Here is a 16,263-nt window from a genome sequence, read left to right on the forward strand (position 1 = left end):
TATTTTCAGGACAAAAATGTCCGAAGTCTGGACAGGGACGACGGATGGTACGAAAGAGGAGGGAGGGAAGCCATCTACGTCAAAGTTGAAAAAAACATAAAACACTGTCCTTTCAACCATTCCTAAAAGACTCTGCAATTTAGCCTCCAACAAATAACAGGTGTTAGAACCATTCTGGTCACCTTTTGTGCCATTTGTTTACAACTGAATGGAATGCTAACATGGGGGATTCAGACTATTGGTAGTATTGGGATCGGTAGTATTGGGATTCAGACTGGTAGTAGTCGATCCACAGCGATTATTCTGCCACACAATACCTCAGTGGTAACGAGGGGCAATTACTTTCGCTGGCTTTGACAGTAGGATTGCTCGTTTGCATCAAAGCAGTTATTTTTCTCACTACCATAGGGTGGAACCATCCTTGCCCAGGCACACCCTCCTGGTTTTGGAGTATAAATATGTGGGATTTTGACACCAGTCGCTGGACTAGATGTGACCAATCTAAGTCTAAAAGACTAGATCTGACCAATCTGAGTCTATGAGCATGAACTGATGAAAGCTACTTGGATGAGAGGCGAAACGTCTTCTATGATAAACCAAACAGTCCAGTTGCGATCGATCGAATGCCCCGAGAATACAATGACCTGGATGAATGAGAACATCCATAGACATTTTGGTATGATTTCTTTGCTTAATCCATTCCATAATTACGCAGTTAGCGAATAAAAATATAATGGTTAGCCACTGCTTTGTATAAAGTTTGGGGAAAAAAGTAACGGCTTATTGTCTGGAAAATATGCTGACACAATACCTTGTTTTTAGCAGATATCGGACCGATCAGGACACCATTACCATTGATAACTTATAAGAGGACTTAAATTAACTGTTTGACATTTCTTCTGCATAGAAAATGTTTATGAAAGCTGCTTGAAGTCCAAAATCTTTAGACTAGAAGAAATCCTATTTTGCTCATTTCAGTTGTGTTTTAAAAAGTTATTATAATTTGACTTTTTTAAATAATGCAAACAACCGACAAGATCTGTAGAAATGCAGGAAAATTAGTACTCTTTGCCAAAACAAATAAGTAGTATTCTGCATGGTTTTGATGCAGTTTCATTTACTAGAAATCCCCTTGTTTTGCTCTTTTAGGTGCTTCAAATAAAAAAAGGAACCACAAAGTTACATTCAAAGTATTTAAACATTATCTTTTGGTCGAGGACTATTTTACATGTTGACGTTGCACTTTCTCGTTTTTTTTTTTTTTTTTCCACAGTTCTCGATGTTTTTGTGTGTAGTCTCACAGTAAAAGTAAGTCCCAGTTTTTGTTTTTTCGTTTTTACCACGGAGACACCTGCTGCAGTCAATGTCGAGTCCCGACTGGCAGCGTGTCTCCCGTTCTCGCTTCTCATCGCAGTTTTGTGCTGCTGTACGTGTTGCGCTGTATGGAAATGAGCTTCTCTGTGCAGGTGGTGCGTCCTTCGTGCAACGAGTTGCGCCACGCCGCCCCGGGCGGCCGACCCTCGTCGCTGCGGCAGAAGACGTACGCCATGGTGTCGGTGCGGCTCTGGATGTGGGTGCTACGCAGGAGGGAGCGGCAGTAGTGGCTGATCTTGTCCACCCTCCGGAGGATCAGGTTGGCTTTTCTGTCGGAGGGCAAAAAAGGACAAAATCAAGTCAGCGAGACTTCAAGAAGAAGTCAAATGAGCCATGATTCAGCACGTTTACGTGTACCTAGGTACTAAGAACTCCGGCTTACTAGTGATTCCCGTAGCCCCGAAAAAGTCTGTGGGCTCTAAAACGTTTTATATTCGGGCCTACTGGTAACAGTTAGAGATGCTACCTCAATAGAAGCATTTAAGTCTCCTTTTTAGAACATTTGATCTGCCGCTTCTCTTTTATGTTCTGTCCCTGTTATCAGGTGGCCACAGATCAGTTTTCACAGAGAAAGCGCTAGCTGTTCCAAGTCGGGACCCAGGATGGACCACTCCTCTACGCATCATTTGGTGACTTCTCTGCACTGCCGACTTGTCTACATGCGTTCTAAGAACTCTGGCTTACTAGTGATTCCCGGAGCCCCAAAAAAGTCTGCAAGCTCTAGAGCGTTTTTATACGGGCCAACTGGTAACAGTTAGAGATGCTACCTCAATAGAAGCATTTAAGTCCCATTTTCAATAGACTCCTTTTTAGAACATTTGATCTGTCGCTTCTCTTTTATGCTCTGTCCCCGTTATCAGGTGGCCACAGATCAGTTTCCACGGAGAAAGCGTTGGGTCGGATCACAGCTGACTCTTCTCACCCTGGACACAAACTATTCTCCCTACTCCCCTCAGGTAGGAGACTACGGTCCATCCAGACCCACACCTCCCGCCATCTGAACAGTTTTTTTTCCCCTCGGCCATCAGACACATGAACAATAACAAGATCTGATAGCTCAGTTACAGCACCAAGAAAAATTCCTAGTTTGTGAACCTGTTATCAAACAATGGCAATAAAACTATTCTGATTCTGCTCCAAGTCGGGACCCGGGATGGACCACTCCTCTATGCATCATTTGGTGACTTCTCTGCATTGCCGACTTGCGTTCTAAGAACTCCGGTTTACTAGTGATTCCCGGAGCCCCCAAAAAATCTGCGGGCTCTAGAGCGTTTTTTATTCGGGCCAACTGGTAACAGTTAGAGATGCTACCTCAATAGAAGCATTTAAGTCCCATTTTAAATAAACTAATTTTTAGAACATTTGATCTGCCGCTTCTCTTTTCTGCTCTGCCCCCGTTATCAGGTGGCCACAGATCAGTTTCCATGGAGAAAGCGCGAGCTGTTCCAAGTCAGGACCCGGGATGGACCACTCCTCTATGCATCATTTGGTGACTTCTCTGCACTGCCGACTTGTCTACATGCGTTCTTAGAACTCCGGCTTACTAGTGATTCCCGGAGTCCCAAAAAAGTCTGCGGGCTCTAGAGCGTTTTTTATTCGGGCCTACTGGTAACAGTTAGAGATGCTACCTCAATAGAAGCATTTAAGTCCCATTTTAAATAGACTACTTTCTAGAACATTTGATCTGCCGCTTCTCTTTTATGATCTGCCCCCGTTATCAGGTGGCCACGGATCCGTTTCCATGGAGAAAGGCGCTGGGTCGGATCACAGCTGACTCTTCTCACCATGGACACAAATTATTCTCCCTTCTCCCCTCAGGCAGGAGACTACGGTCCATCCAGACCCACACCTCCCGCTAACTGAACAGTTGTTTTCCCCTCGGCCATCAGACACATGAACAATAACAAGATCTGATAGCTCAGTTACAGCACCAAGAAAAATTCCTAGTTTGTGAACCCGTTATCAAACAATGGCAATAAAACTATTCTGATTCTGATTCTGATTCTGTTCCAAGTCGGAACCCGGAATGGACCACTCCTCTATGCATCATTTGGTGACTTCTCTGCATTGCCGACTTGCGTTCTAAGAACTCCGGCTTACTAGTGATTCCCGGAGCCCCCAAAAAATCTGCGGGCTCTAGAGCGTTTTTTATTCGGGCCAACTGGTAACAGTTAGAGATGCTACCTCAATAGAAGCATTTAAGTCCCATTTTAAATAAACTAATTTTTAGAACATTTGATCTGCCGCTTCTCTTTTCTGCTCTTCCCCCGTTATCAGGTGGCCACAGATCAGTTTCCATGGAGAAAGCGCGAGCTGTTCCAAGTCAGGACCCGGGATGGACCACTCCTCTATGCATCATTTGGTGACTTCTCTGCACTGCCGACTTGTCTACATGCGTTCTTAGAACTCCGGCTTACTAGTGATTCCCGGAGTCCCAAAAAAGTCTGCGGGCTCTAGAGCGTTTTTTATTCGGGCCTACTGGTAACAGTTAGAGATGCTACCTCAATAGAAGCATTTAAGTCCCATTTTAAATAGACTACTTTCTAGAACACTTGATCTGCCGCTTCTCTTTTACGCTCTGCCACTGTTATCAGGTGGCCACAGATCAGTTTCCATGGAGAAAGTGCTGGGTCGGATCACAGCTGACTCTTCTCACCATGGACACAAATTATTCTCCCTTCTCCCCTCAGGCAGGAGACTACGGTCCATCCAGACCCACACCTCCCGCCACCTGAACAGTTTTTTTCCCCTCGGCCATCAGACACATGAACAATAACAAGATCTGATAGCTCAGTTACAGCACCAAGAAAAATTCCTAGTTTGTGAACCTGTTATCAAACAATGGCAATAAAACTATTCTGATTTTGAGTCTGATTCTGTTCCAAGTCGGGACCGGGGATGGACCACTCCTCTATGCATCATTTGGTGACTTCTCTGCACTGCCGACTTGTTCTAAGAGACTACGGTCCATCCAGACCCACACCTCCCGCCACCTGAACAGTTTTTTCCCCCTCGGCCATCAGACACATGAACAATAACAAGATCTGATAACTCAGTTACAGCTCATTTTTATTACCTATTCTGTGTTATATGTGTTTTATGTTGCACGATTGCACCAAGAAAAATTCCTAGTTTGTGAACCCGTTATCAAACAATGGCAATAAAACTATTCTGATTCTGATTCTGATTCTGTTCCAAGTCGGGACCCGGGATGGACCACTCCTCTATGCATCATTTGGTGACTTCTCTGCATTGCCGACTTGTCTACATGCGTTCTAAGAACTGGCTTACTAGTGATTCCCGGAGCCCCAAAAAAGTCTGCGGGCTCTAGAGTTTGCCCAAGTTTGTGAACCCGTTATCAAACAATGGCAATAAAACTATTCTGATTCTGATTCTGTTCCAAGTCGGGACCCGGAATGGACCACTCCTCTATGCATCATTTGGTGAGTTCTTTACATTGACGACTTGTCTACATACGTTCTAAGAACTCTGGCTTTTTGGTTTTTTATACGGGCCAACTGGTAACAGTTAGAGATGCTACCTCAATAGAAGCATTTAAGTCCCATTTTAAATAGACTCCTTTTTAGAACATTTGATCTGCCGCTTCTTTTTTATGCTCTGCCCCCGTTATCAGGTGGCCACAGATCAGTTTCCACTGAGAAAGCGTTGGGTCGGATCACAGCTGACTCTTCTCACCCTGGACACAAACTATTCTCCCTTCTCCCCTCAGGCAGGAGACTACGGTCCATCCAGACCCACACCTCCCGCCACCTGAACAGTTTTTTCCCCCTCGGCCATCAGACACATGAACAATAACAAGATCTGATAACTCAGTTACAGCTCATTTTTATTACCTATTCTGTGTTATATGTGTTTTATGTTGCACGATTGCACCAAGAAAAATTCCTAGTTTGTGAACCCGTTATCAAACAATGGCAATAAAACTATTCTGATTCTGATTCTGATTCTGTTCCAAGTCGGGACCCGGGATGGACCACTCCTCTATGCATCATTTGGTGACTTCTCTGCATTGCCGACTTGTCTACATGCGTTCTAAGAACTGGCTTACTAGTGATTCCCGGAGCCCCAAAAAAGTCTGCGGGCTCTAGAGTTTGCCCAAGTTTGTGAACCCGTTATCAAACAATGGCAATAAAACTATTCTGATTCTGATTCTGTTCCAAGTCGGGACCCGGAATGGACCACTCCTCTATGCATCATGTGGTGACTTCTCTGCATTGCCGACTTGCGTTCTAAGAACTCCGGCTTACTAGTGATTCCCGGAGCCCCAAAAAACTATGCAAGCTCTAGAGTATTTTTTTATACGGGCCTACTGGTAACAGTTAGAGATGCTACCTCAATAGAAGCATTTAAGTCCCATTTTAAATAGACTCCTTTTTAGAACATTTGATCTGCCGCTTCTTTTTTATGCTCTGCCCCCGTTATCAGGTGGCCACAGATCAGTTTCCACGGAGAAAGCATTGGGTCGGATCACAGCTGACTCTTCTCACCCTGGACACAAACTATTCTCCATTCTCCCCTCAGGTAGGAGACTACGGTCCATCCAGACCCACACCTCCCGCCATCTGAACAGTTTTTTTCCCCTCGGCCATCAGACACATGAACAATAACAAACAATGGCAATAAAACTATTCTGATTCTGATTCTGACTCTGTTCCAAGTCGGGACCCGGGATGGACCACTCCTCTATGTATCATTTGGTGACTTCTCTGCATTGCCGACTTGCGTTCTAAGAACTAATACTAGTGATTCTCGGGGCCCCGAAAAAGTCTGTGGGCTCTAGAGGGTTTTTTATACGGGCCAACTGGTAACAGTTAGAGATGCTACCTCAATAGAAGCATTTAAGTCCCATTTTAAATAGACTCCTTTTTAGAACATTTGATCTGCCGCTTCTTTTTTATGCTCTGCCCCCGTTATCAGGTGGCCACAGATCAGTTTCCACTGAGAAAGCGTTGGGTCGGATCACAGCTGACTCTTCTCACCCTGGACACAAACTATTCTCCCTTCTCCCCTCAGGCAGGAGACTACGGTCCATCCAGACCCACACCTCCCGCCACCTGAACAGTTTTTTCCCCCTCGGCCATCAGACACATGAACAATAACAAGATCTGATAACTCAGTTACAGCTCATTTTTATTACCTATTCTGTGTTATATGTGTTTTATGTTGCACGATTGCACCAAGAAAACTTCCTATTTTGTGAACCCGTTATCAAACAATGGCAATGAAACTATTCTGATTCTGATTCTGATTCTGTTCCAAGTCGGGACCCGGGATGGACCACTCCTCTATGCATCATTTGGTGAGTTCTTTACATTGACGACTTGTCTACATACGTTCTAAGAACTCTGGCTTACTAGTGATTCCCGGAGTCCCAAAAAAGTCTGTGGGCTCTAGAGTTTGTCCTAGTTTGTGAACACGTTATCAAACAATGGCAATAAAACTATTCTGATTCTGATTCTGATTCTGTTCCAAGTCGGGACCCGGAATGGACCACTTCTCGATGCATCATTTGGTGACTTCTCTGTGTGGCCGACTTGCGTTCTAAGAACTCCGGCTTACTAGTGATTCCCGGAGCCCCAAAAAAGTCTGCAAGCTCTAGAGCGTTTTTATACGGGCCAACTGGTAACAGTTAGAGATGCTACCTCAATATAAGCATTTAAGTCCCATTTTAAATTGACTACTTTCTAGAACATTTGATCTGCCGCTTCTCTTTTATGTTCTGCCCCCGGATCAGTTTCCATGGAAACTGATCCAAGTCGTTCCAAGTCGGGACCCTATGCATCATTTGGTGACTTCTCTGCACTGAAGACACCGACTTGTCTACAAGAGAATCCCCCTGCTGTCCTCCCAATGGACTGGAATCTCACCTTATGAACCGTACCTACTCGGCATCCATTGTATTGGTCACAATAAATTGTGGAAAAGAAGTGTCAGAGAAGAATATCAGGAGATTGGCATGACTTGGGGAAAAAATACATCGGGCATTTCAAAAACAAGCCCTTCGGTGTAAACCTGGAAACAGGACACATGATGGGACAAAGTACAATATTGAGGATCTGTACCAGACAACTTTATGCCTGAGCTCAGCAGAGAGCATGAATTGACAACAAAGTTGTTTATGGCTCACAGCTTCTATAAACAGGGACAATAACAGGTGGCTGACAATGTTAAATTATGTCCAATGTGTAGGCCAATGCATGTTCCAATGGAACTTGTCTAAGATGAAAGGTTTTGACCATTTGTGTTGAAGGGGAACAGCACTTTTAAAAAAAAATGTTGCCCATTGTTTACAATTATTATGAAAGACATAACGACGGATGGACTTTTTTTTTATGCATTCTAAATATGAAATAAACGTAAATAACAACTCCACTATTCCGCTGATAAAAAAAAAATATATATATATAACCGATCAAAAAGCACCAACAATACTCAATTGACATTTTGTGACTTGAATATTAACCAAGTATTAGTGATATTGTTATTATAAGCGCTAACGCAGACGGACGTTTTATAGAGGCGACGTGATCACTTCTGCTTGTCGCTATGTTTACATCATCAAGTGGTCTGCTGTTTCCTCGTTTCCTTGCTCCCTGTATTCTAGATCATAAATGATGCCTCTCACCTGGAAAGTAGATGGCTGAGGATATAATCCAACCAGTTGGGACACAAAAAGCGCTTCCCCCCCTGTTACTTTGCAAGGATTATGAGACATTCTTCATCCAAATGGGAATATATGAAATTCCTAGCAGACGGCATTCTAGTGACAGCAGACATTGTACAGTAAGTGATGTTTAATTACGTTTGTTGGCTCTAATAAAGTCTGCAGTGAGTAAAAAATCTAACGTGATACGTTTTTGAAATTAATGCGCTTCGTATGCTTTAAATGATCAAAATATGTAATTATTAAATGTTGTTATAAATGTGCCTGTTACTACATTACATATATACTTACACTGTGTATATAAAACCCTAATGGAGGTGTTTGGATGTTTTTATGGGCTCTATAGGCATAATTGAACAGCTGAATGGGCGGGAGGTGAGCCGGACAGTCAGTAGTGAAGTGAATTATATTTATATAGCACTTTTTTCTCATAATTACATCTTTAAGCTTATTTTAAACCGGTGTAGGTGTCACTTGGGAGCAGGTGGGTAAAGTGCCTTGCTCAAGAACTAACATGACGGAAGCGGGAATCGAACCTGGAACCCTTAAGTTTCTGGCACGGCCTCTCTACCAACCGAGCCATGCCGCCCAGAGAAATGCAAGCAATATCTAGTTATTTTCTGTTTTAACATGTTCCATCTACACTTCTGTTAAAATGTAAGAAGCACATATTCTTCTGTTGTTTGGTACTTTAGTTTTGGCTGATACTACAGAATTGGGTATTGGGAGTTCCTGGGCCATACATTGGTCATAATTAAAGTTCTCCTGTGTCCATGGACGTATTTCCTGAGTTTATAAACAATACAAAAATAAAAAAAATATTTTGTGATAAAAAGAAATATTGTTATAATCGATAAATGTATAGATCCACCCTTTTGTTGATATGCAGGAGCATTGCCTTGCTTTACTACCTTCCTGTGTCGTGAAGCATGTTTAGCTATTCTTCGTCCTGCGAGGAGGATACTTGTAAGAAACATACTTTTATTTGTCGCCATGGAGGTGAGGATTCGATCTTGTTAAAGTCTACGCTATTTTGCTGCACGACGGAGGCACAATTAAATGGCCTTTCCTTTTAACAACACTCAGTAAACGTTTGGGAACTGAGGAGACCAATTTTTGAAGCTTTCCAGGTGGAATTATTTCCCATTCTTGCTTGATGTACAGCTTAAGTTGTTCAACAGTCCGGGGGTCTCTGTTGTGGTATTTTAGGCTTCATAATGCGCCACACATTTTCAATGGGAGACAGGTCTGGACTACAGGCAGGCCAGGCTAGTACCAGCACTCTTTTACTACGAAGCCAAGCTGTTGTAACACGTGGCTTGGCATTGTCTTGCTGAAATAAGCAGGGGCGTCCATGATAACGTTGCTTGGATAGCAACATATGTTCAAAACCTGTATGTACCTTTCAGCATTAATGGCACCTTCACAGACAGGTAAGTTACCCATGCCTTGGGCACTAATACACCACCATACCATCACAGATGCTGGCTTTTAAACTTTGCGCCTATAACAATCCGGATAGTTCTTTTCCTCTTTGTTCCGGAGGACACGACATCCACAGTTTCCAAAAACAATTTGAAATGTGGACTCGTCAGACCACAGAGCACTTTTTACACTTTGCATCAGTCCATCTTAGATGAGCTCGGGCCCAGCGAAGCCGGCAGCGTTTCTGGGTGTTGTTGATAAATGGCTTTTGCTTTGCATAGTAGAGTTTTAACTTCCACTTACAGATGTAGCGACCAACTGTAGTTAATGACAGTGGTTTTCTGAAGTGTTCCTGAGCCCATGTGGCGATATCCTTTACACACTGATGTCGCTTTTTGATGTAGTACCGCCTGAGGGATCCAAGGTAACGGGCTTAACCGCTTACGTGCAGTGATTTCTCCAGATTCTTTGAACCTTTTGATGATATTACGGATCGTATATGGTGAAATCCCTAAATTCCTTGCAATAGCTGGTTGAGAAATGTTGTTCTTAAACTGTTGGAAAATTTGCTCACGCATTTGTTGACAAAGTGATGACCCTCGCCCCATCCTTGTTTGTGAATGACTGAGCATTTCCTGGAAGCTGCTTTTATTGGGAACCCACCTATTCCCAATTAGCCTGTTCACCTGCGGGATGTTCCAAATAATTGTTTGATGAGCATTCCTCAACTTTCTCTGTCTTTTTTGCCACTTGTGCCAGCTTTTTTGAAACATGTTCCAAATTCACAATGAGCTATTATTTGCCAAAAATAACGAACGTTAAGTATCTTGTCTTGGCAGTCTATTCAATTGAATATAAGTTGAGAAAGATTAGCAAATCATCGTATTCTGTTTTTATTTACGATTTACACAACGTGCCAACTTCACTCGTTTTGGGGTTTGTAAGAAAAAGCACAATAACAATGTGCAAATGGCTTTGAGTTGACATGCTTTCAATTAAGAGAAAGCACACACAAAGACGCATCAGTTATGATTTCAACACTGGTGTTTCAACTATAGCTGTCAAGTTATCATGAACAATGAAGATTGGTGGTTCGTAGCATTGGCAGTAGTAGCACAGTATTTTTCACACAGCTTTTGGACGACAAGTCAAATTTGCAAAAGAAAACGTATCACCTGACATTTGGAAGTCATTTGGGAACTGTATTTTGGTAGTTTGGGGGTGGCCGTGTGTCAAGGAGAAGGGCACATAGGTGGCCCGAGAAGGGTGCAGGGCTGCGGGCTAGAGTGCTGGCCAGCTTGCATGGAGGTGAGTGTTTGTCAAGTAAACATCATTTGCCCTTTTCCTCTCAAGGACAGCATCTCAGTCACATTACGCCAATTTCCGCGACTTTCTGCATTTAGATTTTATTTCAGCAAACAACTGTTTACTTCAGTGACGTGCGGTGAGGTTGATGGCTGGTGAGGCACTGACTTCATCACAGTCAGATTTACAAACATATGAACCCTAAAGAGTATCTTATTCACCATTTGATTGGCAGCAGTTAACGGGTTATGTTTAAAAGCTCATACCAGCATTCTTCCCAACTTGGCACTCAGCATCAAGGGTTGGAATTGGGGGTTAAATCACCAAAAATGATTCCCGGGCGTGGCGCCGCTGCTGCCCACTGCTCCCCTCACCTCCCATGGGGTGAACAAGGGGATGGGTCAAATACAGACGACAAATTTCATTACACCTAGTGTGTGTGTGACAATCATTGGTACTTTAACTTAACTTTAACTTTACACATACAAACTGTAGCACACAAAAAAGCACATTTAATAAAAAAAAAAACGTTATTATGGTCTTACCTTTACTTACAAATTAAGTCCATGCGCCACAACTAAAGCCCTCACTTAAACTTTCCACGTGCAAGATTTAATCTATTTAAAAAAGTGTAACCGAGGGTTTATAAATGTCGCCTATACTGTATGAAACTACAAAATAACAAACACGGAGGCTCCAGTTTACACGAGGACCACTTTATTTACCTTTTTTCAAAAACTTCCACTCCACCCCATGTCATCACTTCCGCTCTTAGCGCCTTCAAAATAAGAGCTCGAGGCATATACTATATAACAGCGCATAACAGGAACTTAACATCACAAAGAGGAAAGCCCATGAAAATAGGTTACAAAAGTTTTTTAATAAGAAGCCAAAAAGTGCAAAAACAATAATGTTCGTGTTGGAGGAGTTGTGAATTAGATACACCTGCAGTCTGCAGGTGTAGCTAATGTTGTGGCCCTGCAGTCATTCACAACTCCTCCAACACGAACATTATTGTTTTTGCAATTTTTGGCTTCTTATGAAATAACTTTTTTAAATAGATTCAATCTTGCACGTGGAAAGTTTAAGTGTGGGCTTTAGTTGATATAACAATTCTACGGCGGGGGTGCAGGAGGCGGGGCTACTGGAGCCTCAGCCAGTGCGTCTTTTGCAGCCGTTTTATGATCGCTCAGCACAAGAAATACTTTACACACATACAGTTGTTGACAAAATACACTGTACATTATATACCTCAGCTAACTAAACTATGGAAATGTATAATATAATTCATATAGCAATACAGTCTCACTGCACAGCAGGCCAGCAGTTAGCCGAGTCTGGAATCCATGTTGAGGCACTGAGTGACGTGCCTCAACTGGCTGCTGTTCACCGCACCGTCTCTTCTCAGTATTTGAACGGCAAATGTGAAAATTCAGCGATTTTCAATAAAAATAATCTAAAACTGGTGAAGTTAAATGGAAAATAACGTTATAGTATAATTACTGGATACATATAACAATTTAATTTTTTTTTTTTCTTTTTACATTTTTTTTCTTTCCATGATGGCAGGTGAGGCCCCGCCTTCTGCATACCTTGGAACCAGAAGTACCTTGGAACCGGAAGTGGGGCGGGAAAAGGTATACTTGGATTAGATTGAATGTGACGGTGGATAAAAAAAAAAAAAAGTACCCATAGCTGTATCATTAGTCCAGCATTTTTGAACCGACCCGGTACCAGTATACTTCCCAAGTCATAACCTGATGTTTCCAGAGCAAAGGAACCATAGGAGGGGACCCTCTAAGGCAGACCTGCCGGACATTCCGAAAATATTTTTTTTAAATCTTTAAAGGGGAACATTATCACCAGACCTATGTAAGCGTCAATATATACCTTGATGTTGCAGAAAAAAGACCATATATTTTTTTAACCGATTTCCGGACTCTAAATGGGTGAATTTTGGCGAATTAAACGCCTTTCTAATATTCGCTCTCGGAGCGATGACGTCACAATGTGGCGTCACATCGGGAAGCAATCCGCCAAATCAGCTCTGTTATTTTCCGTTTTTTGACTGTTTTCCTTACCTTGGAGACATCATGCCTCGTCGGTGTGTTGTCGGAGGGTGTAACAACACGAACAGGGACGGATTCAAGTTGCACCAGTGGCCCAAAGATGCGAAAGTGGCAAGAAATTGGACGTTTGTTCCGCACACTTTACCGACGAAAGAGATGGCAAGAATGTGTGGATATCCTGCGACACTCAAAGCAGATGCATTTCCAACGATAAAGTCAAAGAAATCTGCCGCCAGACCCCCATTGAATCTGCCGGAGTGTGTGAGCAATTCAGGGACAAAGGACCTCGGTAGCACGGCAAGCTATGGCGGTAGTTTGTTCCCGCAGACGAGCGAGCTAAACCCCCTGGATGTCTTGGCTCACACCGTCAAGAGAAGAATATCGACCCTAGCTTCCCTGGCCTGCTGACATGAGGGTATGTCTACAGAATATATTAATTGATGAAAATTGGACTGTCTGCACTCTCAAAGTGCATGTTGTTGCCAAATGTATTTCATATGCTGTAAACCTAGTTCATAGTTGTTAGTTTCCTTTAATGCCAAACAAACACATACCAATCGTTGGTCAGAAGGCGATCGCCAAATTCGTCCTCGCTTTCTCCCGTGTCGCTGGCTGTCGTGTCGTTTTCGTCGGTTTCGCTTGCATACGGTTCAAACTGACATGGCTCAATAGCTTCAGTTTCTTCTTCAATTTCGTTTTCGCTACCTGCCTCCACACTACAACCATCCGTTTCAATACATTCGTAATCTGTTGAATCGCTTAAGCCGCTGAAATCCGAGTCTGAATCCGAGCTAATGTCGCTATAGCTTGCTGTTCTTTCCGCCATGTTTGTTTGTGTTGTCTTCACTATGTGACGTCACAGGAAAATGGACGGGTGTTTATAACGATGGTTAAAATCAGGCACTTTGAAGCTTTTTTTAGGGATATTGCGTGATGGGTAAAATTTTGAAAAAAACTTCGAAAAATATACTAAGCCACTGGGAATTGATTTTTAATGGTTTTAACAATTCTGAAATTGTCATAATGTTCCCCTTTAAGATAGAAACTATAGCTTACATTATGATGGGCAGTGATGTTTTCAAATGACTGTAAATCTTGAACTATACCAAGTATTTCAATGGTTGGAATCTGCGCTTTTGCATGATATACTAGTTACTATGGTAATCTAATTAGTTACTATGGTAATCTACGTCACAGCAGCTCAGACGAGGCACCAAGCAGTGTTGGTGGGGAGCGTTTCGACAGAGTGTTTCCAGAGCGGCCAGCCTGAAATGCGGGTGTCAGGATAAGACGCGGAAGGAGATTTTTGCAACAAAGTTCTAGAGCAGGGGTCACCAACGCGGTGCCCGTGGGCACCAGGTCGCCCGTAAGGACCAGATGAGTCGCCCGCTGGCCTGTTCTAAAAATAGCTCAAATAGCAGCACTTACCAGGCACTTACCAGCCTCTATTTTTTAAATTGTATTTATTTACTAGCAAGCTGGTCTCACTTTGCTCGACATTTTTAATTCTAAGAGAGACAAAACTCAAATAGAATTTGAAAAACCAAGAAAATATTTTAAAGACTTGGTCTTCACTTGTTTAAATAAATTCATTTATTTTTGTACTTTGCTTCTTACAACTTTAAGAAAGACAATTTTAGAGAAAAAAATACAACCTTAAAAATGATTTTAGGATTTTTAAACACATATACCTTTTTACCTTTTAAATTCCTTCCTCTTCTTTCCTGACAATTTAAATCAATGTTCAAGTATTTTTATTTTTTTATTGTAAAGAATAATAAATACATTTTAATTTAATTCTTCGTTTTAGCTTCTGTTTTTTCGACAAACAATGTTTGTGAAATATTTCTTCAAACTTATTATGATTAAAATTCAAAAAAAATATTCTGGCAAATCTAGAAAATCTGAAGAATCAAATTTAAATCTTATTTCAAAGTCTTTTGAATTTCTTTTAAAATTTTTGTTCTGGAAAATCTAGAAGAAACAATGATTTGTCTTTGTTAGAAATATAGCTTGGTCCAATTTGTTATATATTCTAACAAAGTGCAGATTGGATTTTAACCTATTTAAAACATGTCATCAAAATTCTAAAATTAATCTTAATCAGGAAAAATTACTAATGATGTTCCATAAATTATTTTTTGAATTTTTTCAAAAAGATTCGAATTAGCTAGTTTTTCTCTTCTTTTTTTTCGGTTGAATTTTGAATTTTAAAGAGTCGAAATTGAAGATAAACTGTGTTTCAAAATTTAATTTTCATTTTTTTTCGGGTTTTCTCCTCTTTTATAAAAATGTTGGTGGCTCGCTAGTTAAAATGGGATATTGTGATTTCACAAGACTGTCTTAGAAGTGATCATTTGAAAATGTTCAATTTGAAAAATGTGCACTTAGAGAAGATATAAAAATAAAGTGTTGCATATTGATATTTATCTGTTTCTATATATATTTATTGTGAGAAATCATTTAGATGATCAGTGTTTCCATAAAGATAAATATCATTAATTATTAATAATAACATGGAGTTAAAGGTAAATTGAGCAAATTGGCTATTTCTGGCAATTTATTTAAGTGTGTATCAAACTGGTAGCCCTTCGCATTAATCAGTACCCAAGAAGTAGCTCTTGGTTTCAAAAAGGTTGGTGACCCCTGTTCTAGAGCTTAGTGATCAGATTGTAGGTGGGGCTTTTTCCGCATTCATATTTCGCTGTGTTTGTTGCATTTATGTTGCGCTTCGCTTGATTGTAAAATACGTTAATCGAGAGGGTGTGTGACGTTCATATCTTGTCAATATTCAGTGTTTTATCGTTCATAGTTAATATTGTAAAAACCCACATTCTTTATTTTCATGTACATTCTGGGTGTCTCATTCAGTAAAAATATTTAAAATTACATTCCGTTTTTTTAAGGCGGTCTGTGAGGTTTTGTATTAGTGTTCCTAAAAATCAGATAAACCGGCCCCCAGACACATTTTTTTCTCTAAATTTGGCCCCCAGATGCAAAATAATTAACCGGGGCTTCTCTAAGGTAAAGGCGTCCTGATAGCTCAAAAAGTTATTGGTAAATTTTTTATTAAACGTTCAGAAAAAGTCAGAAATAAGATAAAGATTAGGGATGTCCGATAATGGATTTTTGCCGATATCCGATATTCCGATATTGTCCAACTCTTTAATTACCGATACCGATATCAACCGATATATGCAGTCGTGGAATTAACACATTATTATGCCTAATTTGGACAACCAGGTATGGTGAAGATAAGGTAATTTTTTTTTTTAATTATAAAATAAGATAAAAAAAAAAAAAAAAAAGTAAAACAATATAAAAACAGTTACATAGAAACTAGTAATTAATGAAAATGAGTAAAATTAACTGTTAAAGGTTAGTACTATTAGTGGACCAGCAGCA

At 41.1% G+C, this 16,263-nt stretch overlaps 1 protein-coding gene across 4 annotated transcripts in view; it reads right to left on the reverse strand.

Moving 5' to 3' along the window:
* Nucleotides 1-757: 757 nt before the first annotated feature.
* LOC133574886 (astrotactin-2) overlaps nt 758-16,263 on the reverse strand; it is a 752,799-nt gene continuing 737,293 nt past the window's right edge. For all 4 annotated transcript variants that reach the window (XM_061927222.1, XM_061927221.1, XM_061927224.1 and 1 more), the window contains one exon: nt 758-1,643. In XM_061927222.1, coding sequence (XP_061783206.1) covers nt 1,406-1,643 — 238 coding nt within the window. In that variant the 3' untranslated portion in view covers nt 758-1,405. The remainder of the gene's footprint in view (nt 1,644-16,263) is intronic.

The sequence above is a fragment of the Nerophis lumbriciformis genome, linkage group LG32, assembly GCF_033978685.3.
Source record: "Nerophis lumbriciformis linkage group LG32, RoL_Nlum_v2.1, whole genome shotgun sequence".
Taxonomy (NCBI): domain Eukaryota; kingdom Metazoa; phylum Chordata; class Actinopteri; order Syngnathiformes; family Syngnathidae; genus Nerophis; species Nerophis lumbriciformis.